This window comes from Prinia subflava, chromosome 7, assembly GCF_021018805.1.
Source record: "Prinia subflava isolate CZ2003 ecotype Zambia chromosome 7, Cam_Psub_1.2, whole genome shotgun sequence".
In the NCBI taxonomy this organism is placed as follows: domain Eukaryota; kingdom Metazoa; phylum Chordata; class Aves; order Passeriformes; family Cisticolidae; genus Prinia; species Prinia subflava.
In genome coordinates, this window is record NC_086253.1 from 12,673,924 (window position 1) to 12,701,823 (window position 27,900).

The 27,900-nt window shown below is 38.4% G+C and overlaps 2 protein-coding genes across 3 annotated transcripts; one reads left to right on the top strand and one right to left on the bottom strand.

The window, feature by feature from the left end:
* Positions 1–405: 405 nt before the first annotated feature.
* On the bottom strand, positions 406–18,863 carry ZBTB49 (zinc finger and BTB domain containing 49). Of its 2 annotated transcripts, none has more exons than XM_063401612.1 (8): positions 18,433–18,779; positions 17,265–17,438; positions 14,138–15,231; positions 8,621–8,667; positions 4,806–4,879; positions 3,969–4,051; positions 3,718–3,879; positions 406–1,793 (listed from the first exon to the last, which is right to left on the bottom strand). In XM_063401612.1, exons 2-8 carry the CDS (start codon positions 17,414–17,416, stop codon positions 1,129–1,131), a joined length of 2,277 nt encoding a protein of 758 aa, XP_063257682.1. In that variant the 5' UTR covers positions 17,417–17,438; positions 18,433–18,779; the 3' UTR covers positions 406–1,128. The 2 variants fall into 2 exon arrangements, with proteins under 2 accessions (XP_063257682.1, XP_063257683.1); XM_063401613.1 differs by lacking the exon at positions 18,433–18,779 and adding an exon at positions 18,795–18,863 and having other exon boundaries at positions 408–1,793.
* Positions 18,864–18,866: 3 nt separating this feature from the next.
* On the top strand, positions 18,867–26,607 carry LYAR (Ly1 antibody reactive). The gene is made up of 9 exons (XM_063401614.1): positions 18,867–18,985; positions 19,682–19,849; positions 20,152–20,266; positions 22,155–22,262; positions 23,625–23,708; positions 24,901–25,237; positions 25,486–25,590; positions 26,064–26,149; positions 26,454–26,607. The coding sequence occupies exons 2-9, from the start codon at positions 19,728–19,730 to the stop codon at positions 26,586–26,588; spliced, it is 1,092 nt and encodes a 363-aa protein (XP_063257684.1). The 5' UTR covers positions 18,867–18,985; positions 19,682–19,727; the 3' UTR covers positions 26,589–26,607.
* The last annotated feature ends 1,293 nt before the right edge of the window (positions 26,608–27,900 follow it).

The window sequence follows — 27,900 nt, forward strand, 5'->3', positions numbered from 1 at the left end:
AAAGGAAGTAAGGAAATGAAGCCCGAAATTGTAGTGTATGGTAGCTAACACAACAAGAGATGAAACAACTAGTTTTGAATTCTTGGGGGTCAAAAATTGGTGAGCACCTTAAAAAGGTAGAAGAATACTGTATTTTCCCAGCTTTCAATTTCCACTGAATGTCATGTATCTGTAGCAAGCAGTTTGAAATGCAGCAACTATTCAAAGCAGCAAAGCAGAAAAAGCCCTCTAAGCAATGTTTCTATCCTGTAACAGTCTATTTTATTCCATTAATCAGCCCATGTTTTAAACTCATTCAAGTACAAGACAACTGTGTATTGATTGTATTTATTTTACAGTGCAGCTCTTCTTGTGATGGCATCCCCTTTAGCACTGTAAAGATAATACCTGGAATAGTTGGAACTGTTGCTGAAAATCCTTCATAGAAAGACGAAATACATCGAGCAATGTAAAACAATTTCCCTTTATTCACAACTTGATCTTAGCTTTCATTGTACAAATAATCTGCTGTGCAAAATAGTTTATAAAATACTAAAAAAAAGCTTTTATTGTAAAAAAATAAAGTTTCTAGATATACAGTTACTTTGCACTATCACAAAGATTGCCCAGTATTTAACATGTAAATTTAATGTCACAATACTCAGGTCCTGTAAACCGATGTCCCTACTGGTAAGAAAGCCACTACTGAAACTCAGGTTCACTAGGGATTGGTTAAGCATTTTCCTCCTGCCATATCTACACCCTTACAGCTCTGATGACTCATACTTGGAAGTGCATCCCTATCATGAACTTAGACACTGGCCATCCTTCCCTCCATTATCAGCTAAAAAATTCCAAGTTCAATGGTAAGTTTAGTCAGTGGCAAATTTTAGTAAATCACGGCAATACCACAGGAGCTACACAGTGCAGTCACAGAACAACAGATGTCCCCAACAGTGCATTTAAACTTTGCCGAGAAGCAGTGTAAATAAAGGCAGCCTACACATGGTTCTGGGAATGAGCACTCAGATTCCTGTCGGTGTCCCAGCTACCCCGCTTCAAAACTCTGATCTCTCTTTGCTGCAGTGCAATTGCAACCAGGTTAGCAAGAAACGCCTCTGAGTCGTTTTGGTGCAGTCAGCTGAGCCCTCACTGCTCCAGTTCGCTCTCGTTTTGCAAGGTCTTCATGGCCAGGCCCCAGAGGGTCATGCTGGAGAAGAAGGGGCCCTCGTTGCCCTTGTAGGCGGCGGAGGAGGCCCGGCTGCCCAGGGGCTCGCTGCAGTGCCCGTCCAGGCCGGCCACGGAGGAGCGGATCAAGGGAATGCCCTCGGCCTGCAAGGGCTCCTCTGCTGAGGACACGTCCACGTCCGTGTAGGCGTACGGCGGGGGCGGGCTCTGCTGGCCTTTCAGCAGCTTAGCAGCATCCACGCCCAGTTTCTCCGCGTTTGCCGAGTCGTGGTGCTGGATCATGGAGCGCAGCTTACAGTAAGAATCCGCCGCACTGTCAAACTCAGCGGCGTTTCCAGCTGGATGAAGGGGGAATTTAACAGACACTGGTAGCAATGTGACAGACATTTCCGGGCCAAAGGAGTCCGAACTCTGGGACTTGTCGAGGTCGGAGGTCTCAATGCCTTGGGTGAGCTCCTCGAGGGCGCTGGGCCCCTCCTCAGAGGCCTTGCAGTGCATCTTCCTGTGGCGCCGCAGCACGGCCGAGCGCGTGAAGCACTTGTGACACGTCTCACACGTGTAGGGCTTCTCCCCCGTGTGCGTCCTCACGTGCCTGCGCAGGTCACCGGAGCCTGCGAAACACTTCCCTACGAGACACAAGTGACACATCCAGATACTGGGCTCAACACGAGTGAATAAACATGTTTTAATTACAGAAACTCTCAAGCGATAAGGTACCATATGTCCCATTATTTATCTAGAACAGGTTCAAACAAGTTCCGTCTATTTTTACAATTCCATTAACTTGTTTCTTCTTCTTGATCTGATTTTCTAACTTGTGTTTCAAAATGAATGGGTTTAGCTTTTGTCTCCAGAGACAGGAATGTCCATTAGTGCTTGAAAGCTGTGAGTGCTCTCAGTTTGTTTCAATCTTCATGGAGAAAAAAAAAAGAAAATTAAACTATCAATTTAATTTGTCTGTCTGGAAAAAGAGTATGCTGATAAGATTCTAAATATATTCTTCCAGTGAGAGCTGCATCATAGAAAGAAATGGTTTGTTCATTACCAAGGAACTACTCTGAAAGTGCTGACAAAGTTAGTTTTTTTGTTAATTTTAGGCTAACATAATGCAGCAGTCCTTTTTTATATTCTAGCTAGAGAATGTGTGAGACCTGTAATTTTTTATTGCTGTAAATACTAGAATACAGAAGAATACTCAACTGCTTGTCTATCTTCAAAGCTACAGACTCAAATAAGCTCAATCACCATACAGCTAAGAAAAGAGTGAGGCTGAACCAAGGCAAAGTGTAGAAGAACAAACAGAAAAAGAGAATTATTCTCCAGAATTGCCACATGACTCAGACACCTCACATTCTTTAAAACAGCAGAAGTAAGCTTGTGATTTTTATCTCATTTATTTTGCGAGGACCTATACCAACTAAAACGAACCATATTAACTGACTGCCCAATAAAACTGCAGCCTCAATTTTCAGCAGCATACTTTTTATTTTGCTGCACAGATTTCTTTTCAGAACAACCATTAAACAGTAATGAGAAGATTAAAAATTATTGGAGTAATACACCTGGATTTTTTGCATAGTGGGAATGATTTCTTAATGCTTCATCAGATCCTCTTTGCACAATTTTTGCCTTTTCAGAGTAAGATGACTTGGCTAAAATCAAAAATATTCAAAAGACCACTGCAAGACAAATGAAAAGAAACCTGTTTCATGACAACAACAGAACTGATTGTTTTTACTTTCGTATCCTGTGTATCTATTTCCTCATTCAGATGCAAGGCCTCTTGATAATATTGGCTTTTTCTTGTGCCTTAAGACAGTGCAAATAAAATCAATTACAGCTGAACATATGAGACTATCCTCTCCCAAAGCTGATTCCTCAGAACATGAATGAGATTCTGTCAAAACAGCACATAATGGCAAAAAAAAAAAAAAAATACTATGCAGGATGTTAAGTAACCTATGAGATCAGGATGGACTTGATCAAAAGTAATTTTCAGACCTCCTGGCAGTATCGTCTATCTAATAGATTTTGAAAATGGGTGTTCTGAAATAGTGATCAAGTTTTGATTTTATTCCAGAGGCTGAAGCAAAGTAACAAAAAGTTATTATCAAACTCTGTGGGTGAATGGAGTTAAAATCAAACGGTATGCAATTGGAAAAAAAAGAAAAGACCCTATCAATAGTCAAGTGATGTCAAACCTAACTTTCCATCAGAGAGGACTATTCTGAAAATAAATCTATTTCGGAGGCAGCTACTGTGAGCAGCTCTTAGCAAACTGGTTACCAAACACATAAAATGTAGATTCCTCTTACTTCCTTTCCCTAATTTTCGACTGAAACTCTCTTTTAAACTTATGAGAAATAAAGGAGTTCATTACCAAATGAAAGACTATGAAGCATGCAAGACAGAAAATTTTGCGACTGACTTTCACAACATGGTATTTCAGCTTAAACCACTTTTGATTAATTTTTATTCTGCTGACAAAGGAACTTTTACTCATCATTTGAAAAGCAAAGACACAACCAAGCGATGCACAGTGAACCTCACCACAGGCTGAGCAGCTGTATGGTCTCTCTCCAGTGTGCCTTATCCTGTGCTTTACCAGCTTCCGTTGCATGTTAAAAGACTTCCCGCATTCATCACAGGTGAATACTTTATCTGCTGTATGGGTCTTTTTGTGCTCCTTTAAATTACTGAAGTTACTGAAACCTAGAAAAATACGACAGACTCTGAGATTAAAATGACTCCTCACTTTTCAGTCAAAAAACCCGAGGCAGAAAACTTTGGTTGTTACACACCTCTGCCACAGATATCACACAGGTGAGGTTTTTCTCCAGAATGAATAATTATGTGACGCTGAACATCACCAGAGGCAGCAAATCTGTAACACAACACAGAAACCCAATTAATGTCTTTATAAAGCCTTTATTTCCCTAAACTATCATGTGGAAATTGGCTTGAATGAATGCCTGATGTTCTGAATGAAGACTACGACCTAAAACACTGATAAATTGATGCAATTAAGAAAACAGTTTTAAACTGACAATGTCCAAATAAATTTATGCTAGGAAAAAAACCTTCAAAAAACATTTTTACCATTAATATTACTAATTCATTCTGCATTTTATGCTATTCCTGCATTAGTGTATTTTATGTCACGTTAGCTAGCAGAATTAATTTACGTTTTGCTTAAATTTGTCAAATTTCCCATAATTCAGAATTCCATAAAATGTAAATATATATATATATATATCACCAAATAATGAAAAAAATGTGAGTGAAAGGTACAAATCTGCATGATTTATTGTGACTCACACTGCTCAAAATACACACAACAATATACAACACAATACATTTAACACAACAAAAGACACTCAATGCTATTATCTATATACTAATACACAAAAAATTTAAACCACAAGCTCTGGAGACATGATTATCTTACTCACAACAAGTCAATTGCAAACATTTATGTATTTTAATCCCATAACCACACAGTTAAACCCAGCATCTTCTAAACAAAATTGAGCAGCATGCTGCCTTAGCCCTTGGCCTGTAGTTTATAATCAAGATGAGTAGAAAACATGAACAAATTGTTTAATGTTACCTTTACTAAGGTGAACAACTCTACTCACCTTTTGCCACAGATTTCACAAATGTACGGCTTCTCACCAGAATGTCGACGTAAATGTGTCTGGAGATTTCCTGCCTGAAGGGAGAGCAATTTAAGCATTTAAATTCAGCTTGCCTGTTGGTGTATACAGATTAAAAAAACCAATGATGGGAATTATGAGACTGGCTTTTTATTGCTGCTTCTAAGGCAGTGAAGACTACAAAGCATGTATGAACTCAAGCATTATCTAGTAAAGACAATCATGTCCTTCAGCGTCAAATTGTTTTTGTATGCAATTATCCATTGACAAGAAGAGAAATAGGGAAAAAAATAAAAACAAGAAGCCTGAAATCAAATGCTAAGAGAAAAGAAACACCTATAATTGAAAGCAGATCCAATTATAAATGAAATAGAATGCACTGAAAAAGAAAACTTACTAACTAGCAATATGGTTCATGTTAGTCTCACTTTCCCTGTTCTACAAATAAAATATTGTTACACAAGGATGTCTGAATTCATCTACCAGGCAGTTAAAAGAATAGGGTGAGCATTTTTCTATCCATAAAATACTCAGATGCTCCAAACTTGCCACCAACAGGCAAGCTGAACTTATTCACTCATACCAAAATAAAACAGAACAGGAAGTACAGAAAAGAACAAATGGGACTACTGCTAACAATTTTATTGCATAGCTTTCCTCTCTCAATCCTCTAAAAATCATGCTAGTCTAGCCAGCAAACCAGACAATGACTAGATAAAAGCCTCTTACTGAGTCCAACTTTTTTGAAATATTTTAAAACCACTGGTCCTTGTGAATGGCTACTCCACTGAGTCCAGTTCTCAAACCACAAGACACACCTTGTAGATGAGCTGCAGATGTTCCACACATTGTGCACACCTCCAGAGTCAGTTTTTAAACCTTTTTGTCTGATAATTGCCTCGTTTTTATTTAACTAAGGAAACATCAAGTCCTTTACATCAGGAAAGAAAATCTGGGATGCAAAGATTATCATGTCCTCATCAATCACAGCAAGATAACAAAAATAAGACCCAGACTAATTCCTTCTGACTCATTTAGACAATAAATTACCTGTTATGATCTATCACTGTCATCAGACCTTATAATATACCAGAACTGAAGTACTGCAGACACACACAAATCAAATGGATCAGTGTTTGAACCCTGAATCAGCTTTCTTTAATCCCTGTAAATTTTTTCAGACAAAAAAATGTGTGACTGAACAACTGTTTTCTAAGGTCAAACTTTCTAACACTGAAATCCACTCAAAGAGAGGCATTAGGTACTTATTTCCGGGGAAGAAGATGAACTATGGAATAACTTTTGCTTTTCAAAGACAAGGGATTTTATGCCACAGTGCATTTTAGGAAAACACATAGAAGAAAAGACAGAACCTTTACTTCTATCCATGTCACAAACAAACCCTATAATGGGCTTTTGAAAGTTATTCCAGATAAAGACAGCGGGTGAATTTGAAGTGTAACAACTATTTTGAAATAGTTCCCACAAAGGCATATTAAGTAAGAATAAAAACATTTTACAGAAAGCAGCAAGTAGATCCATTTCTTTATTACAAGCCTATGTCCTTTCCTTCTAATGAGGGCAAAGCTTATTACTAACTGTGCTAAGACAAAAAACAGTAAAAAAATCATTAACTTGTATTCCTTCTTAGCTTTAAAGCTGTCACACAACCTTGGTTAAAGCATCACATGCCATCCCTGTGAAAAAAAACCTAAGGGACTTCTGCTTTTCAGTGCAAGAAAAAAAAATGTTCAGAAGAATCCTCTAAATGGTGGCATAGACCTCCTCACAAATTTAGAGACCAGAGAGATACAGCAGACTTAGTCCTTCTGTAAATGGCAAGCATTCAAAATGATGCAACTTATGCACATGGACTCCAAAAAGAATCTCTGCAGGAGGAGGTAAAACACAATATCCTGGATCACCAGCCACAGAGGGCTCACATCTTACAAGCAGTAAGGGAAGATGCAGGCTTGGAAGTTAAAAAGGAATGGTTTCCTCAAAAAATCAAAGACTTTTAGGGCTGTTTGTTCCCAACTATGAGTTCCCACATCAATTTCCCCTACTTCTTTCACTTTCTGCTCCACATTCCAACACACAGCACATCAGCTACACTGAGCAGGAGCAGACATCCCTCCAGGCCCAACAGCTGCACTGTCTCAAAAGCACAGAACATGAAGACTTAAATAAGGAAAAGTGTTTCTATTTCTGTGCCTGCAGACGGAGAAGATAAAGGAGAAGATCGGAGATGGTATTTTAAGCAAAAAGTAGATAGTAATTACCCTTGCATTTTACTTTCTGATAAGTAGAATCTTACTTATTTGCAGGATTCAAACCCAAGTACCTCAGCAACAAACAAGACCCCTTTAGGAGCAGAGAAAGAACTGCAGCACAGAGGCTGAATGCTCTGGCTCCTATGCTGATGTGTAGGGAGTGCCCATGAGGATTTCTCTACCTGCACTTTCAGACAAGTGAGGTAACATGGAGCAAAGAGAGGCTGTTTGGGAGGGTTTAATTAAAAGGCAGAAATTTCCAGCTTTGTCAGGGGTTTTGTTTGTTTCTGTAATTAAAGAGTAAAGCATATTTCATATTTCATGTCATGCCTGTCATGCCCTCTGTATGACACTTTCCCCCCTCTTCCCCCTCTGTAGTACTACAGAATATCACTCTATATGCCAAAAGTCCTTATAATGGCATATGAAATATCCATGTTTTTCTTTTAATAACTAGAAGTTCAGCCATCAAAGTGAACAAAAATGCTCTTCTTTGCCTAAAAAGCATGCCCAGTTCTGCTGAAAATTGCCCAATAAGCACAATGAAACAATATTGTTCACTGGATGCAGTCTTATATTCATATTTACCAACGAGGTGGAGACATAAAGGCATCAGATTCATGGGTCAAACAAGGCCCACTGGTGGCTGTGAAACTGAAGCAAGAGCAGCCCAACCAGTGGTGGGTGGGCAGGCAAAAAGCACATAACTCTAATTCTTAAACCAGGTACCATAAGAAATGCCAAAGCTATTTGACAATAATTATGTAATCTTAGTATAAAAATAGGCACCTGTTTATTTTCTGCTGTACTTACATGTGCACATCTCAACCACAAAATCAGAAAGGAAACAGACATTTTGGAAATGTCAGACAACTGGGCACCAAATTTGTAGAAATACAAACTAATTGTTGTACCCAGAACGGGAAGTAAACACTGGAGGGCAAATAAAGCAGCTAAAGCTTAGGCCCTGTATGTAAGTATGGAATTTCTCAAAAAAGTTTTTTTAAATCATAGCTGAGTTGTCACTTCAGAGAGGCAGTTCTCACTGGAAGAAACTGAGCCCTGTTATATGGATACAAATTCTTTTTATCTGACTCAAATCTACTCAATAATTTATGCCATTTAAGAAGACAAAACTGTACTGTGAATACAACATTATATAAAACTTTTTTCAGACACTGTAAAAATGCTATTCACAACATACCTCTAGACATAAAGCAAAAGAACAGTTTGGAAATGAATGTTCTTTGTATTTTAAATATAGCTGTGGCACTGTATACTTAAACATTCATTTGAAGGTAAAATACATAACACATCTACTGAGAGCAGACAGAATCAAAGACATAGAATGCATCAAAGAAACCTGAAACATTCAACACGTTATTTTCAAATAAGACATTTAAATAATTTATTCCTAAAGAGAATTCTGTCTTTGAACAAAAAAAAAAATCTAATCTTAAACCCAAGATTTTTAGAATTAACACAGAGATGCATTTCAAGTGTAAATATATAAAATATTCCCACCTGTGAGAAGTGTTTCCCACAAATGTTACATTCAAAAGGTTTCTCACCTAAAAGAAGAAACAGAACATAGAACTTCTAATAGTTGCAGTAGAACAGAAATGCTTAAAATTGGTACACTTCCTTTTAAGACATATAATGTAGGAGTAAAAAATATCCTCAAAAGGACACTTACCCATGTATTTAAGGGGAAATTCGAGAGGGAAATACAGCTTCTACCACTAAGTTTGTAAGGCAGACTTGCTCAGAATTTGTTTCAAAACAACTAGAAGAGTTTTGATATGAATGGGTGCAGATTTTAATCTTTTAAAAATACTTTTGATTCAAAATGAAAGGAGTATCATATCATCAGGAAGAACAGAACAGATGACAAGGTCCAACAACAACAGTGATGGGAAGGGCACCTGTTTTTTCACTTGCACAGACACACATTCTTAAAAAGAAGGAGAATGAAGGGAAGCTAACCTGGAAGAATTGTGTTTTCTGATTTTAATGTCTGCCATATATCTCTGCTCAGCACATAGCCATTCACTTCCAGAAAATATCTATTTGCTTCAAATTCTCATCCTACACAGAAGTACCTGAAGATTACTCAAGTATTTTGCTCCAAAATTCTGAATTTATACATGTAAAACTGTTATCCTTGAATCTCCAGAAACAGATTAGCAGCTTTAGCAAAAACTAGTGCAACCCACTTTAGCTTTTCAAAATAAACTTGATTCTTGACTTTCAATCTAGAATGTGATTGTACAACAACTCAATTCTCTTGCTGTTAATTTAAGACAAATATTTTTGGAATAACTTTTTGTCCTCTGTAGTATTTCATAAAGGTGTTTTTTTAATTCCCCCTGCTTAGCTCCTCATTTTCCAGTTTTTACACTGTTGATAAAATTTTATGTGCATCTTTTAGAATTTTGGAAACAAAAATGATGCTCGAATACCATTGATTCAATGACAGTCACACTTATCATGATCTTTCGTAAGTCTAACTGCACGTTTAAAGGACATTTATAATCTGTCCCACATGTGCAGGGCAGCAAAACCAGTGTAAATCCATGTGATTTTGAAAACAGAGTATTTCCAAAGGGAAAAAGAGATCTTACGCTGTGTTTCATCTTGGTCATGATTAAAAAAACCTGTCTAAATATTTTTATTTACTTCTTTAATTTTATTTTTCCTGACTTTATAGAACACCTCTTGGCTTCTCTTCCATTAAGTATTCTCCACATGAATATTTTTCCTCCATCCTTGGAAATGTTACAAGCAACATCTACCATATCCAGGTGTGCAAATTCCATTTTCCTTTCCTCCTGCCAAATACAGATGAAGTTCTTCCAACATATTTTAGGATCAAGGACTCAATGCAATTCTCTTTAGATTTTAAAACACAGAGTAAACATACAGTTATGTTACTTCACAGATTGCAACCTTGCAGTTAGTCTGACAGCTTGAGGCATTACCTACTTTGTCTACTTAATGAAGAATGGAAATCCGTCTGTTTTAAAAAAGCTTTCCTTCAATTAAAGATAAAAAATTATGAAACCAGTAAATCAGCTGTAAAGTCACTCAACTATAAAGTGCACTTGATTTCATTATGGCTTTAAACTTGCAAAACACTAAAAATTCTGATACTGATACACAACACAAATATAAACAAAACCAACATGAAGCCAGATCTGTAACAACTGGGAAGGATTCTGAAAGCCATAAAAGCATCGAGATAATAGGAAATGGGAGGATAAAAAACACTGCAAAGGAATTTTTACAGAAATTACCTATATAAAAAAAAAAAAAAGTTACTGGAGACCTAAGAATAGAATCTGAACAGGAATCCACTCTGAAATAACTAGAGGGAAGGAACTGGAGGCTCCAATTTCTCTAAACTATTATTGTAGGCTGCTTGCAGCCTCATTTTGTACCCATGTACAAAGAATTGGAGGTTTTCCCCCAAGATAAAGATATAACAATTGTGGGGTTTTTTCTTTTTTTTTTTTAAAGAAATATCAAATTACTTTTTGGAGAACAATTTTGCACTTGCATAGAATTCCAAACCACTGGGCTTATCAAGCAACCTACTGCTAAGAAGCAATTAGCTTCATTGTACCTGAGGGTGTATTAGTAAGAGTGCAGCAAGAAGCTGAAGACTATTCTTCTCTGCCTATCTCTGGTAAGACCACATCTGGAGCCTTAAGAAAAGAAGGCAAACAGGAAATCTCACTGCTGTCTGCAGGCTTGGGAAGGCAGAGATGCAAGCAGGTTAATCCTGGTACACAGTCTTACCACAAGAAGTGACAGACGCAAGTTCAATCATGACAAATTCCAATTAGATATATGAAAATAATCTTTTACCCCATGAGGGTGGGCAGACACTGGGAGTGATTGTCTGGAGAGGTTGTGGAAACTCTGTCTCTGGAGATGTCCAAAATTTTCACCACACAAGGTCATGACCAAAACAACCCAATCTAATTTGATGTGCCTTGAGCAGGAAACTGGAGCTGATTACCTCAGGACATCCATGTCAATTAAAAATTATTCTATGATTCTACAGCTGTCAATAAATTCCAAACCAAAAACCTCATCTGAGAACACCAGGATTGTATTCTTCTTGCTCAACACCCTGCAAGAAGCTAAAGTACACAATAGTGGGATCCACGGCTGGATCAACAGCAATAGAGAAAAACTGGGGAAAAGTAAGAACTGAATACAATTTAGACACTGCTTAATCCAGGGGACTTTACTTTCGAAGCCCTGGGCTGCCTTGTGCTTTCTATCTCCTGTTGCATCCTTTCTTGTTCAACAATCTGCAAGGAGAGGTGAAGATAAAGTACCCAACAGTGATCAAAGTAGAATGGTGTCAGCTCCAGAGGAGAAAGGCATGAAGGCAGAAGTGGTGTTCTTGATGAGGTCACAAAGATGAGGACTGTACTCGCTAAGGAATGCTGGAATTTGCTCAAGCAAAAGCTCAGAATGAAAAAGGTTGAGAACCAACAATGTATTACATGGCAGTGCTAGTCTGTTCCTGTTGCATTCCATCCTGCCAAGAGTTCTTTCCATTGGCTCTGGTTTGTTTTGAATTGCTCTTTTGAGATATTCCCTGAAAATACATAAAATACCCCAACAAAACCACTGGATGTTCCTGGACAGGTATAGACTACTCAAAAGAGATATACTTGCTTCCTTTTTTTCCAGACAAGCCAATATAATAATAAAGAACAAATTATAACATTCAAACTCATCCAAAGTCAGTGCAGTAAGCTCTGTTTAGAGATTCTTTTAAATGTCCATGAGCAACACAATTAAAACAGCCAGACGTGCCAGTGCAATGACTGTTGAACACAGTCTGGCTGCCTTCACACAGAAAACTCATCAATGAACCCATGCTAACCTGTAAATTCTTTAGCAGGTCCCAGTGTTCAGGAGGAGAATTTCACACATGCTTTTTCTTGACAACCAGACCACCACAACACTTGTGTTGAAAGAATTGTCGTTTTTGGGTTAAAAGGTTTGCCAGTGTGACAAGTCCATTTCAGCTTCCTCCATCTCTTCAGCAAAGCTGCTTTGGGAGGGCTTTCAGTGAGCACTGTAATACTCAAATGCCTGCTAACCCTTTTGCTTAGCTCTAGAAAATGAATGTTTTTAAATAAAATTGATTAGCTAGCAATCTGCTATGCTTTGATGAATAGAAATGGCATTTAGCATACACTTATATTACTTAACTACCGGTGTACCTAACAGTAACAATACAGATGTGCCCTGTACCTCCTGCTACAGTTCTTTCCAATATCAGCATCCTACTCACTGTCCACTGCAATCTTCCAAACACTCTTTTTACACTAGTTGAGTATTTAAAAATAAATTAACATGAATAACAAGGAAATAACAGGGACTAATTCTCAAAAATAACAGGGAAGTAAACATGCATTTCTAGTCATATCCTTGCCTCAGTTTTTCCAACCTTTGATGTGCTTATTATTTGTTAAACTTAGGCTCTTACACTTTTGTCATCTTAGCACATCCACAGAAGAATGATAATGCTTTATTAACTAGCATTCAAGTCTGGGATTTTTGAAAACTACTGGAAGAAGATGATGTGTGAAAAGCAGCAGAGAATTCCTGAATCCTGGGGTCTCTCTGTAACAAACTGGCAAGTTACTGCAGTCTCTCCCTTATCTGGGACTTGTCTAGATGCTTTTGTCTAGATGCTTTTGATCATCTATTTTCCTGAAATATTTTCTGATCATCTATTTTCCTAAAAATCTAGGATATTAAAATATACCTGATGACACCACCTCAAACCAGGTAAGATTTAGAAAAGTACAAGGCAAAAAGAGGATCTAGGTAAGAGGCATAAGCAACTCTTTCACAGGAGAACAAATTAAAAAAACTATTAGAAGCATCAGCGTACAGAAGCAGTTAAAGCTAACAATTGAAAACTCCAGGAAGCTAATGCAAAATGTTCATATTTTAAGGTTCTGGGAAGATTTTTCTATGAATAAAATAGAAAAATAAATTTTCAATTCTCAGTTAACAAAATAAAAACAGTTAACAAATAAATCAGTTACCAAAATAAATTAATGTCTGCTAAGAGAGTTTCATATTTAGTGTCAAAGCACCAATACATCTATGATCATTTCCAAAGTGATGTTTATTTGACAAGCTTGAGAGAGATGCATTTGTATATTTAATACAGGGAAAAAGAAAAACAAAAAATATTCAACAGCGTAAGCAGGAGTAATACCATCTCAAGGACTTTGAATCAAAGGTGTTAGCTGCCTAGCCAAGGCAATTCTTAAAAATTCTTCTAAAGAAGCACATCTAATAACAGGACATGCTGGTTAAACTGAACAGAGTAATTAATTAATTTGAAGTTTATCTAGGTCTTGTTTTTCCCTAGAATAAAAAGATACTTAGAAATAAATGTTAGGTTTAAAAATGTTACCTGTGAGTTTCTAAAATGAAGTACATTAATTCAAAATTCCAGTTTACTCTGCAGCCTGCAGGAGCCTCACTCTCTAGGTAAACACAATTAAAGTTGTTATAAGGTTATAGGTTATAGGTTAAAAAAAATTACTACTAAGCCCCAATCACTTGAATGAATATATGACCAGAGAGACCAGAGATATTCTAGTATATTTATAGTACCGTTTATTTGTTTACACCTTTTGTTGTCATCTGGCTCAAACATCGGGGCCACCTGACAAACTGACTAGAAATGACTCATCTAAATGCAGGACAAAACCAGAATTTTCACTGAAATTGCATTTTCATTGAATTCACACGATGTTCTTTGAAAAAGGACACAAAACCCCAAATACATAGGAGAAATCTGTTCTACAACTTACAGCAAAACTCAGAATCACAGCTCTTTATTCCTGTAGGATTATCCATTTAAAAAAACCCCATAAACCACAGCCTTTTGAAAGCAGACTCTTAACCAGCATCTCTGAATCAAGAGACACTGCAAGATATTCTCTGTAATTGAAATATTTGGTCTGCAGACCAAGTAACTGATAACTGTACCTGTATGAGACCTTTTATGTAGCTCCAAATTGCTTGGATGTTTGAAAGCCTTCCCACATAACTCACAAGTATATTGTTTCTGTGACTGAAGAGTCTGTGATTGTCCATCTTGTTCCAAAGAACCTTGAGCTCTTTCCACTTCAACAGTTTGTTCAAAATTCTCTGAATTCACTGAATCTTCTGCTTCTTTTTCATCAGTAACTCTAACATCTGTCGTGTCTGTGGTACTTTCATTTACAGGTTCAATTACTTCAGTTATTCTACTGTCACCTCTTTGGGGCTCAGGCAGCTGCTCTGCTGATTTCTGAGATCTTAGAAAGTTTAACTTTTTGAGGTGTATTGCCTTTTTCAGGCGCATCTGTCTGGTGGGCTGCATAACTGTGCTCTCTGCATTTTGGTCTGGAGCAGCTTCACTTGCAGACTGAACCAGAAAGTTTGACGGTAAATGATCAGAGGTTTCCAGAATACACTCAGAGTGATTGACAGTGCAGGAATTATTCTCCACTGCGTTTATTTCTGTGGATGTGTTGTAAGAAAAGGATGGTTCTGCTCCTCTCTCGTGATCAGAGCAAGCATTTTGTTTATAGAACTGTTTGCTGTAAAAGTTGCGTAGTTTATAGTAGTAATTTGGTTGTTTAAAGGGAAGCTCTGTGCAGTTGCTGTCTAAGGAGTCTTGTGGTGGTTTCTGTGCCTCACCTGCTGGGGTGTGCAGATGAACAGCCTGTGGTGGATGTGAGTGGTGCTCAGCCAAGGCTTTGTTAGCCTGTGTGCCAGCTGAGCACTCGGACAACAGGTTTGTCCCGTAGCTGTCACCGGCACAGCCGCTGTCCGTACCCAAAGCACTCTGCAGGGAAAACACGCTACTGCCTGCCTGCTCCACTGCTGTGCAAGACTTCAGGAAGCTGTGGCAAATGTTCAGCACGTTTTGCACTTGGAGGCACTGTGCAATGTCCAGCATAGCTTGTACATTGTCCTGACTAAGATCCAGGTGGGAGGTGTACATGAAGTCCAGGATCTGGCCTATGCCACCTACATTTTTAATGTCCAAGTGGAACACATCATTCTTCTGGCCTGAAGAATTCTGGAAAAGGGTCCTGATAAAATAAGGCAAATATTCAAATACAAACACAAATAATTCACAAACACTTCAACAAGAAAAACATACATACATCTCAAATAGGCTGCTTGGCATGAAACAAGTTTGCACTCTAAAGCCTTACCTAGATTGCTCTGTTTTTGAAGACGGACTTCTCAAAACTGCTCAATTACTTGTCTTATATATTAGTCCTACATTAGTGCACTTGAAGTATAAGTCAAAGTAAATGACTCTTTATCTAACTTTAATTCTGAGGTTTTTTTATGTTTTCAAATAACACCCTATGTTTGTGGCTTCTTATCCACTGCTCTTCCCATATGATGCACAGTGGTGTATTTATAGACAATTTGCAGAACTGGTTAACTCAGAATGGTTTTTCTCCTTTCATCATGGCAAATGAAACAGGGCATCAGAAATTTTCTAGAAAAATGGAGAAGACAGACCTCAAAGTCAGCTAAAGTCTTCTCTGTCAACTGAGCCTGTCCATTGAACTCCATCAGTAAGGCTATCAAAGTTCTTAGAATTAGTTCTTTCTCAACTAATACACAAGAGGATGGCAATATTGAACAAGAAGATGGCATTATTTTCAATTTATTCTCTCATATCATAAAAAGGTACTTTTTTTACTGGTACTGGATAAGAACCAAGTAAAAGAATAACCAAGAGTACAGGTACATAATCTTAAAACAGCAGTGCAACCAATATCCACCAAATTGTCGATGAATCCTTAAAGTGAATGAATTCACAAAAGTGCTTACTATTTGATGTGAAGTATTCTCAGCATCAAAGATGTAGTTCTTCACATGTACAAGCAGTCCTAGATTAAGTGGGTTCATATTCTCTCTCAGTCAAGAACTTTATACCTTCCCATTAAAATCCTGATACTCCCACAGTAAACAATGACATATAAATGGGGTCAGGTCACTCATATGTAGTTACTTTCCTACACTAAAAAAATGCCCCAAACTTGATGGTTTCTCGTTGTGGGCTAAATCTCAGATTTGGTTTTGTTTAAAGGTAGGCATGATATCAATGAGCTCTAAATCTTAAGCAAATGTGAGTCTATGCTGAAACTTCAGAAATGCAGGGGATACGCTGAAGCCAGTGCCCACATCCAAATTCTTTCACAAAGCTAGATCATCCTATCTAAATTAAAACCAGAACTATAATGAACAGATCTGGGTTGAGAGCCTAAATTAATTAGCCACTTATATCCTATTGAATTTTAATAGGAGTTGAGCTCTTGGGTTTTTTTTAACAACTTTAAAATTCTGGTCTTTGAGCATAATTGCACTTCATCAGCAGTACACCACTAGAGCAGAAAAAGGAACCTCTTATCTTTTGCCCATGATTGTAACATAAAAATAGTTTTTTTACAAATGAATTAGCAGTCAAGTTTTAGAGACGTTTCAGAAAACAAGGTCTAAAAACGGCCAGATCTAACAGCTTACTCATAACTAATATAAAACACTAAGCTGGGAGATCCAGCACCCTCCAAAGTCTGGTGGCACAACTGAGGGCAGTACAGAAGGGAAAGAAAGCCGTGATGTGGTGTAATGGGCCACCTGTACACTTTTAAACACAGTTGCTGTCTCTGAGAATCAGCATAAGCAGATATTCACTAATAATCTATATGGTCACATTTTATTTAGAAAATGATTGATGAAATAAGTCCCATTATTTGGAAATGGATAATGTTTTATCAATGATATCCCTTATCTGGTTCTGTTCATATACTCTACTATGTTCCTTGTAAGCAGTTATCTTTTTCTGGTGAAATACTGGATGCAGGTCCATGCCAGAATCCATTATATAAAGCAATATAAACAAGTAAATCAAGAAAATGTCAAAATCAAAGACCATACTATGAATACTTAACACAGCTTTATCTCTGGACAATTTCCCTTTTCTCCTTATACTCCCAAGAGTTACCCAGTCTGAGACCAACAGAAAAAAATACCCTTCTCAGAGCAAACCTCAGCCAACAGCATTTAGTTAACTTTTTGAAGAGAAGAATTTTCCATCACATACCTGAAATATTGACTGAAAGCAGCTAATACATTTTTGTGTGCTTTGAAGCAGACTCCCTTCACCACCAGCATGCAGTCACAGAGAAGCCCCTGAATGCGCTGTTCATGGAGCTGCTGGAGAAGGTGACAGCTATGGCTAGCAACAGTGTCCATGCTAGAAAATCACCTGAATTACCTGCAATGAAATAAATGATAAGGTAAATATTAAATTGCAAAATTAATTTAAATTATTAAGAACATTTTTACAATTTTAGTTTTTGAAGGAAACAGACTTCAGTTTAAACCTACTATTTCATTGTTAATGACATTTTTCTGATTAAAGATGAGTCACAGTATCACTCACCAGCATATACACAGCAATACACATAAAATATTGATTTTAACAGAGCCTTGCTTACAACAAAGAGCATCTGCAAAAATATAATGGTGCTGCCAATAAACTGAGCTCCATAACCACAAAAAATGCACCTCAATTTAGACAACTTCCACAATAATTAGATGCTAATGCAAAAACATATCATATGTACAAAATCAGTAGCATTTGGAGAGGGAAACCCTCAGTTTCTTCATCCTCTAAACTTAAAAGGGAGAACAAAGTTCTAGTATGAGTTGAGGCATTTGTTACTGTTCTAGCTATGTACATTTTCACTGAGGATATGATTACTTAGACACATTAGCATGGTATTGTTTTTAACACATTGTAATATATAAATGAAAAAATCTCCTCTTAATAGGTTGAAAACACAAGGCACATTCAAACAGAACACATTTACATTAAATTCTATACTTTTTTTTTTTCCCCTAACAAGGATGTTATGCTTCCCCTGTGCTCTTGTAAACATGACAATTCCAACTATTAGGACAATCAGAATTTCTTGTCTTCTAACTAAGAATGAAGGAGGAAAACCTCCCTATTGTAAGCAATGAAGTAGGAAAACCACCTTCTGTTAAGCATGACCAGATAGTGGTCGCCCCATTCCAAACCTCATAAACGATAAAGGTTCCACATTTGAATTTATCCTGTTTTACTCTGTGATTCCCTACCTCCTTCTGTATTACACGGGGGAGCTATTATATCGTGCTTTTTCTTTATTAACGCTTATCATATTTGATCAGCCTTTAGAATAAAGAAAGCACATTCATTTGCTTTCTCTGTGAACATGGCCCACCACGGCATCCTGCGGTTATTTCCACAGTGAGAGCTGTCTCTCATCCGCGGGAGCCGCTCCCGAACAGGGGAACGCCTCCGGCACAGCGTTGTCTGTGGTTTTGTTCCCCTCTGCCTTGCCCAGGGGCAGCCCCAGCTCGAGGCGCCGGAGAAGGGGCCAGAGGGAGGCTTTGCCTCATTGCGGGCCGGCTCTGCCCGGGGACAGGGCGGGCGAGCAGCCAGCGGTGGGGTCGGGGGACAAGGCTGCGGCGGGAGGAGCACACGGACACACAGCAGCCCCGGGCGGGGGAACGCGGCGCGGCCTGGCACGGGCGGGACAGCGGCCAAAGGGCAGGAGCCGGCCCTGCCTAGCCCAGCGCTTACCGGCTCCGGCCACTTCCCAGCTCCATCCCCGCCTGCGGCCGCTTCCGCCGCCGCTCCCGCCCCTTGCCCCTCCCGTCCCCTTCCGCTGCCGGGGCCGCGCGGGGCGGCGGCGGCGCAGGCGCGGGCGGCGAGCGGCGAGCGGCGGCGGGACGGTGCGGCACGTGCCGCGCGGGGCGGCGGCGGCCGCGGAGGTACGGGGGAGCGGGAGCGGGGTGAGAGGGCCCGGCCCGGCCCGGCACGGCCCGGCCCGGCACGGCCCGGCACGGCAGCAGCCGGCTGCCTCCCAGGAGCGCGGGTGGCGGCCACGCCGAGCTTCCCAGGCGGTGTGGCCCGGCCACCCCCCAGCGCTGCCGCTCGGCAGGGCCCGGCCGAGACGGGCCTGCAGCTCTGGGGAGCGGGAGGGCCCGCAGGGGAGAGGAGGGAACGGGGAACGCCGCCTGTGCGGCCGATCGGCGTGGGGGCGGTACGGGGGTCACCGGTTCGGGGTTGGGATGGCGGGTGCGGGGGTTACTGGTTCCCCGGCTGGGGTGGCAGGTAGGGGTGGCTGATATTAATCACTGGTTCTCCAGTGTGGGTGATGGGTACGGGGGTTACCGGTTCCCAGCTGGGGTGGCAGGTAGGGGTGGCTGATATTAATCACTGGTTCTCCAGTGTGGGTGATGGGTACGGGGGTTACTGGTTCCCCGTTGGAGCGGCGGGTACAGGGATTGCTGTTCGCGGGGTACTGATCTCCCCTGCGCTCAGGAAGAGCATCAGGTGAAATGAGCTCTTGCATGTGCAGCCCCGGCCTGCTCACCCAGTCTGTCAGTGGGTGCACTGGTGCCTTTCATTTCGGCCCTCCGAGTGTTTCTTTCAAGCTGTGAATTAAGATCTTCTTGTATTCCTAGAGTTGCGCTTCTGTGGGAAGGAAGAGGCTCCTGACCACTCGCCAACATGGTAGTTTTCACATGCAATGCGTGTGGAGAAGCTGTGAAGAAAGCACAGGTTGAAAAGCATGTGAACATCTGCAGAAACTGTCAGTGCCTGTCTTGCATGGATTGTGGCAAGGATTTCTGGTATGTAAAGGATGGGAATTAGCCTTGCTCACTCTGCAGACTCGCTCACTTGTCACAAATACAAGAGAAGCAAGTCAGAAACTTCCACTGAAAGCTGTAGCATGACAGAAATGTCTGTGGTCTTATAAGCATGTACTTTAAGCAGATCACATTTTAAAAATTCAAGTGTTGACAGTAATGAAGTTTAAACGATCTGTTCATTTAAATCATTTATTACTTCAGCTTGTTGGTTAGCTAAGTGTTGCATAGTTTGAAGTCTGAAGCATTTCAGTGACCCGTGGTTAAAAATCTCTTATGTTCAGGGGTGATGACTATAAGGAACACGTGAAGTGCGTAAGTGAAGACCAGAAATACGGTGGGAAAGGCTTTGAAGCCAAAACTAACAAAGGAGATGCTAAACAGCAGGAGTGGATTCAGGTACGTTTTGTACTGTATATACCTACAGTAACTGTTGTCTGCAATTATCAGAGACAGAAAAGAGCCTCTACTGGCTCCACCCAGAGATCGAGTTTTACCAATATCCCCAGCTATCTTACAGCATTTCCTTGGTAGGTCTGTGTTTATTCTGGTAAGAAATGTATCTTTGTGTTTGATTTAGTTTAATGTTCCCAGCTGCATACAAAGAGACATTGGTAGTTGTCCTTTTCATGCCATTTATGCTTTTGTAGATCTCTGTATACAGGCATCCCTCCCCATCTCATATTCTTTGTTCAAGGCTCAGAAATTGTACCCTGCTCAGTTGTTCTTCATATATAAATTATATCTTTTGGTCTTCTAAAATCTTCCCACTCTACTGTATGCTTGTGAAATACTGTTCAAGATGTGAGTGAACCATACATTTACCATGTCATAATTATGTTTTCTGTGTCTTTTATTCCTTTCTAACTGTTTTTTGACTGTTAATCTACTTTTGGGTGGATTTTTGGTCTGGTTTTTTTTCACTGCTGCTGATCATTGTGCTGGCATTTTCATGGAACTGGCTATTTTAACCCTGAGGTCGTGTATCTAAGCTCCAATGGTCACCTAAAGCCTGCCATTTTGGATGTGAAATTGGGATTGCTTTTCCTTCTTGCTTTTTATGAATTTTTATGAATTGTGTTGAATGCATTTCACCTTTCTATTACCTAGTCACTCACTTTCTTAAGATCTTTCTGGAACCCCCATAGTCCTCACCCTGAATATCATCAAGAACATTTTCTGTCCTCTTGTCAGATCTTTTGTAAGTATATTGAACAGGAGAAGCTCCTGCATGGATAGAAATATCTCCTACCCTTTCTGTCTTACACAAGAATCTACCCTCTTATGGCTGTCTTTCAAAGGTTTTTGGAAGGACCTCAAGCACATCTTTAAAACCCCATTAGTAATAAATTACTTTTTGCATGGAATTGTTGATTTCCATCATGTAGAAGACATCCTAACAAAGTGCTAAGTTGTACTTGAAGCATACATGAATACCCTTAAAGTCAGAGATGAGTGCTCCTGTTGAGACTGAGTACTGTTTGAGGGCAATTGTAAAGGCAGCATGATGTCAGTGCTGTTGCTTATGAACATTGGTAGCTGCCTCAATAGTAAATAATTCCTGTGTAGAAGGATGAGGGTTTATTACGAGACACTTTTTTCTGATAGTCTTCTTTCCGTCATCAGACTTTCAGAAGTACACACAGGCTCTGCAGTATCCAGTGGCTGCACACTCTATCTAAATAGTGGGAGGCCCAGAGCATTTTTCCCCCCATAAGCAGCAGTGCTGTTCAAGGGACTGCCACGAGGCCCTGTTCTAATCTCTTGTGCTAACACCCATAGCACAGGAATATCCAGAGCTCTCATATAGGGGTAAATGTTTCTTAAAGCTGGCTCTTCTGCCAGAAGAAATGCATGTCAGCTGTGGCATCAAAAGTAAGCCTGATTTTTCATAATTAACTCCAAAACCAAAAAGTTGCCTTTTTTAATGCAGGTCTTTCTCATGCTGCAAGAATCACTTCTGTGATTCCGTGGCTTTAGTTTGAGATGTTTTTATTACAGTTTGTAACCTACTCATCAGAAAGCACTGGTGAGCAGTCCTGCTTGCCTGTACTTAGCTACACAGGTATAAATGTTTATATAGATAACTTTGACACATCTGATGATCTGTGATAGAGCCAAAGGTGAGTGTTTGTCTCAAGTTTTTTGAACACTTTCTATGAGCATACTATACCAGCTGTGGGTGCTGCGTGATTTCTGCCCAGTGTATTTCAGACTTGCACACCTGACATGTACCATTTGATCCTTATGCTGGTTTGCTGATTTAATTCTGTTTTTCTTCATTCAGAAAATTCATGAAGTAATGAAGAAACCCAACATAAACCCTAAAGTGCGGAACGTCCTGGAGCAAATGCGTGCCTTTGATAACATTCCAAGAAAAAAAGTAAAGTTTCAGGTATGTTTTAACAGAGATTTGCAGTAATCCATGCAGTGAGCATAAAAACACTTTTTTAGGGAATGCCACTCTCTTAACAAAGGATGGACAAATTGCTTATTTGGGCATTCGTATAGATTGTGTAATAACTGAATTGCTGATAGGCAGTCATTGTAAAATACATTTATTTGCTTAAAAGGACTCTTGGTCTACCAGTTGAATTAGGTATTAAACCAGAGAATTACGTTACAAGCCTAATCTCCATATGTAGGTTTGTTCTGTTTTCAACACCTTTCTTTTTTGGATATTTGCTATTTCTGTTGAATGTCCAAATTCTTAGACATACTTTTAAAGATTTATTTCTTTGGCTTTGTTTTTTCCTGAGGGCAAGATCTTGTTTTGAGAGTTTTTCTGTTACTCAGTATTCTGACAGAATCTCCCACTCTGCATGCTTCACTAAAGTAAATTACAGATGCGGAGAATTTACTGTGTGTGAAGAATTTCATCAAGAGTAAAGAATTACTCCAAAGTGGCCTTTTTTTCCCCTCCTCTCTGTTCTTTGCCACAGAGTGTGAGGCTGAGAGGAGATCAGGCTTGCTTGCAAAGCACTCAAATAGGACTTAATAGAGCTGTGGTGAAATTGTTGCTAGCAAGTTGAAGGTTAGAATATTCCCCTACAGAATTAGTGTTCTGAGCAGGAAAAATGGTGTTTTCCAGAAGCCTCTCTTTTTGATGAGATACACTGAAGTGGAAGATCAAAAGTTTTTGCAGTTAATCGTTCTAATTTACTAATGCACCTTTCCTGGGGTTTTCACTGCAATGCAAAAAATCTTTATATTACATTTAACACTGAGGTCCACATTTCTAAAAGTTGATCTCTTGTAGATAGTGTGAACAGCATAATTTACTGCTATAATTTCATTTTCATCAGGAACACCCACAGTAACCCAAACGATTTTCAAATGTTTGCATTGAGATATTTACTTAAATCATATTCTCCTGTAATAACCTAAGATATCCAATTAGGGGTGTGACCATATGTCCAGTACCCAAATAAATAAGATCAGGTCATTAAAGTTTTAACTCATGGAACAGTCAGAAGATTTGGTAGGACCTTAACATAGCCATTTGGATCAAAAGCTTGAGGATTATCTTTTGTATATATTTACCACTTGCTATCTTAACAGTACCTAGGCATTACATGAAACAATGTAGTAAAGAGGCTTGAGAGATTGATAGGAGTAACCTCTAATCAGAGGTTTAGTCAAAAGCAGTGATTAGATTCTTAAATGAAAAACAAAAAAACAGAACTAATTATATGATAAGGAAGAAAGAAAATCAGAGAGAGTTTTTCAGTTACTGTTATTTTTTTTCTATGAACAGAATTGGATCAAGAACAGTTTGAGAATTAATGACAGCAATTTGCAAGATCAGGTGTGGGATGTTTTCTCAGAAGCAAGCAGAAATGTAAGTTTAACTGGAGGTACAACATTATAAAATGAGAATGCGCTCCAAAATGTTTGAACAAAAACCTTTCAGACTCCCTTTATAGGTGTTAGTGGAAACATTGTCTCCCATAGTTCCAATAGATTGTATTATGATATAATATTTCTTGACTAAATTGTTTATTTGTGGAACAAAAAACTGTTGCTGAAGTAGTTGTTCATACTGGATAGGTTGTGATTGAAAACTTGGACATGGTGACACAATTGTGCCATGAAATCAGAAGGCTAATTTATACTACTAGTACATAAAAAAAGAAAAAAGCACTGCCTTTTTCTTTGTTCCAATCTTTTAGCATACACTAAGAATAAGACATCTTTCAGAGTTTATTGGTCTCAAATTTATGTGTATTGGAGTGAGAAATTATCAAGCACATATTTTACCTATTTCATTAGCAGGGAGAGAGATCCTCCAGTTTGTGGTGCAAGTTCCTCCCATTTCTTAGTCCAAATTGTGGACTCACTCTGACTTTTTGTCAGTGTCCAATTCTTTGATATTTCATTACTAGCTCAGCGTGTTTTGCTCGGGTGTTGTTTTGTTTGTTTGCATCTGCTGCTGCTTCTCAAAAGCTGTTGGAGAAGCTCATTTCTCAGTTGATATAAAGGTGCTCTCCCCGCCTTCCCCCACATTCTTGTGAGGAAGAGCATAGGCATAGCTTTGACATTAATCCCCTGTTGATGATGCTTTGTGTTTCTGATTTGATGATTCCAGTTAAGTTTATTTGTGGTTTTTCTGAGCAATCCAAATATAAGAGCCAGGAAAGAAACATGTTTACTAAAGGACAGGAACATAACCATGAATTCTGTACACTGAAGTACACTTGTTTGTGTAAATCAAAGAGTTGTCACTTCCTTAATTACATTTGGCAAATAATTTAAAACACAATAGACACTTACTTCAACTAGGAATTTACATATGTTGTAAGATAACATTTCTTCTGTGATGTTAATTACAATTTAGTCTGTTAAGTTAAAAGAAGAATCAGACATATTATTTCACTAGTGCTTCTTCTCAGGTCACTGGTGACATCACATGTGATCAGTTTAATTGATTTCAGGATATCAGTGTTCTGAATAGTTACTAGTGATCTAGTAGAAGAAAGTTGCAATGTCAAAAAATGCATGTAAAAATGTAATAATCTTTCTTTTAACAAAAGATGTCAAATGAAAAAGAGCAAGACAAACCACAACAGAAGGAAGAGCAGCAGTCTGCAGAAACTGGGGAAAATACAAAGGCAGAAGCAAATGGAATTACAGATGCCAAAAGTGAGAGAAAGAAGAGTAAGAGGGAACGAAAAGAAGAGAGACAAAAGAACACAAAGAAGGAGAAAAAAGATTTGAAATTAGAAAGCCAGGCAGAAGTGAAAAAGAATAAAAAGTCCAAAAAAGGAAAAGAGAGTGTGGAGGATGAACTTGAAATAAATGGAGATGGCAATCGCAGTGAAACAGAACAGGAAACAAACATAAAGAAACGCAAACATAAACATGGAGAAGGTCTGTCATACAACTTATATTCTTGTTTGTTTTAAAGATGCTTTTTCCCACTTTCAAAGCTTAATAAACTACCTAAGTAGAATTTTAAAGTAGTGCATTAGATACACAAATTAGATTATTTTTACAATGATTGTACATTTCTTTTATAAAATCTGAACCACTTTGCAAATATAAACTCATGTTACAAGAACAAAAACTTATGTAGTTTTAAATCTTTCTTGTGTATGTTTATCTAATACCATCTCTAGAGGAACCTCATACTAAAACAAAGAGAATGAAAACTGAGAGCATTTCAGAGGACATGGAAACAGAAAACATCAATGAAAATGAAGAAAATGTGGGAGCAGATAAAGGTATTCTTAAAGGAGCATTTTGGATTGTTACAAAACTTCTCTGCAAAAGACCTAATGCATGATAGAAATACAGCTTCTGTGGCAAGCCATGAAATAGAATTTGGAAACCACCAATGACCTCTGAAGGTGGTATGGTCAAATTTGACTGCCTGTGTGGAGAGGCAGGATCTTAACTATTCCTGCATTATTTAAGAGTTTCTGCTTAATAGCTGAAGTGCAGAAGTTAAATAAAAACAACTCTGACCCCTGTTGTTCAAGTGCTGTGTTGATTCTTTGTCTCTATTCTGTTATATATTATATATCAGGAACAGCTGATGACTTTATGCTTAAGACATCCTCCTGTTGTAGGGTTAGTAAGGTGACAACTTGTGGTAGCCAGAACAGATTCCAAAATTAGGAGATTAATGGCTGGTTACTAGTAGAGAAGAAGAACTCCTTTTACTAACGATGTTGTACACCTAATTATTTTCTAGGTAAATTCAACTGGAAGGGAACCATCAAAGCAGTTCTGAAACAGGCTCCAGACAATGAAATTTCAGTTAAAAAACTAAGAAAAAAGGTACGCTACATGTTTTTTTTAATCTCCTTTGGTCTTGTGAATTTATTTGTGTAATGCTGAAGCTCAGAAAATTCTGGCTTGCATAAACAAAAACATTTTAATGGAATATCAATTAACAGAATGTCAGCTGAAGGACAAGTTCTTTATTGCTTACTGAATTACACGAGAAATTCAGTGCTAGTTCTGCAATGGAATAATAGCACAATAGCTTCCATGCCACTTTTAATGCAGTAATGTAAATGTATTATTGCTTACAATGCAATTATCTTTATGGACTAAAAACCATTTCTCTCTCTTTGTGCAGGTGATAGCTCAATATTATGCAGTAGCTGGTGAATGTCACAAAACAGAAGAGGAGATCCTAGTCATATTCAATAAGAAAGTGAATAATAATCCCAAATTTAGAGTTCTAAAGGACAAAGTGAAACTTGTGAAATAAACAGTTTGCATACTTTTCATAGCTGTTGCATTTTAATCTTGCAGATGGAGTCAAACTCTTCTGTTAGCTGTAAATATACTATGCATTGGTATCAATTTAAATTGTGTATGTGAAAGGAGAATTTAACTTTTAATACTGGATTCCTTCCCTTTTTCTAGATCTATCACAGAACATTTTCAGATATTTTATTTTTTGATTTTACAGAAAATGTATATTTTTTGGTACAAGTTTTAAGAGGCATTGAAAATAATTGCTGGCATACTCTATTAAAATTCTTCCAGTAATGAATATCATGTATAGGCATGAATGTTTGTCAAGACCTGGGTTGTGTGGCTTTTTGCAGGAATTATTTTCACAGCAAATAGGATTTTCATATTCAAAAACTCACTGTGGAATACATGTTTTGTTATGCCAAAATTTAAAATGGTATGACTGATGCCCACTTTATGCACTGTGGATAGTGTATGCAGCCTTTAATAAACTGCTGATTCTGTATTGTAAAGTGTATAAATAAGGTGTCAGATTTGTGTATGCAATATTGCACATTCAGTGAAAATTTAAAGACTGAGTTAGCTGTATATGCATTGCTACTGAAAGTCTTGATTAGTAATGCAACAGATATCAGTAGAAGTGGTTATGTGGACTAAAAATTGAGATAGATTACCTCAAAATGCAACCTTAAATATAATGAATATTGTCACTTTATAATTGCATAATAAATCCAGAAATTATTTGAAGGGGCTGTTGTATTGCTGTCACCAAAACAATTTAGCTAGGTCAGAAATGTTACAGGTATGTATGAGACAGAGCTGCCTGGGGAAAGTTACTTGAAGTTTTACAGGTTTTTACTTAAAGGCAAAATTACTTCCAAGTAGAAAGTTTCCTATAATGACATAGTCTCTTAAAAACAACATTATAAAGCAGCCGGTCCTATGGTGTTTTTAAAAATTGCTTAGTGATTTCAAGCAGATACACTTCTATAAAACTCCATAGTAAAAATATCTGAATTTATAGAAATACAGAATATATTAAAGGTATAAATACTAAAAAATTAACTGTGATAAACTGGGTTCAGTTTTTCTGCGTGCATATTTGTCTTACTGTAAATGTCACAAGAAAGCACCTAATGAATTCAAGATCTCTTCAGTGTTAGTTTTTATTGAAGCTATAGAACAGTTCTTTCTGTTCACTCTAACAGATAACCAGAATCTTGGCTCCTGTCATTGCAGGGTTCTGGTGTCTGATGCTCAGGGTTTACTGCAGTGATTGCTGAATGAAGCTAAGTGTTCAAACACTATGGATCAGTTGAAAG

What these genes read in the sequence shown, in the direction of transcription:
- ZBTB49 (XM_063401612.1), bottom strand. Translation starts at nt 17,416, where the DNA reads ATGGACACTGTTGCTAGCCATAGCTGTCACCTTCTCCAGCAGCTCCAT. An exon ending in GCTTTCAGTCAATATTTCAG is followed by an intron (nt 15,232 to 17,264) that starts GTATGTGATGGA and finishes TTATTTTATCAG; the next exon opens with GACCCTTTTCCAGAATTCTT. An exon ending in ATACAGCTGCTCAGCCTGTG is followed by an intron (nt 1,794 to 3,717) that starts GTGAGGTTCACT and finishes TGTGTCTCGTAG; the next exon opens with GGAAGTGTTTCGCAGGCTCC.
- LYAR (XM_063401614.1), top strand. Translation starts at nt 19,728, where the DNA reads ATGGTAGTTTTCACATGCAATGCGTGTGGAGAAGCTGTGAAGAAAGCA. An exon ending in GATTGTGGCAAGGATTTCTG is followed by an intron (nt 19,850 to 20,151) that starts GTATGTAAAGGA and finishes TCTTATGTTCAG; the next exon opens with GGGTGATGACTATAAGGAAC. An exon ending in TCTCAGAAGCAAGCAGAAAT is followed by an intron (nt 23,709 to 24,900) that starts GTAAGTTTAACT and finishes TTTTAACAAAAG; the next exon opens with ATGTCAAATGAAAAAGAGCA.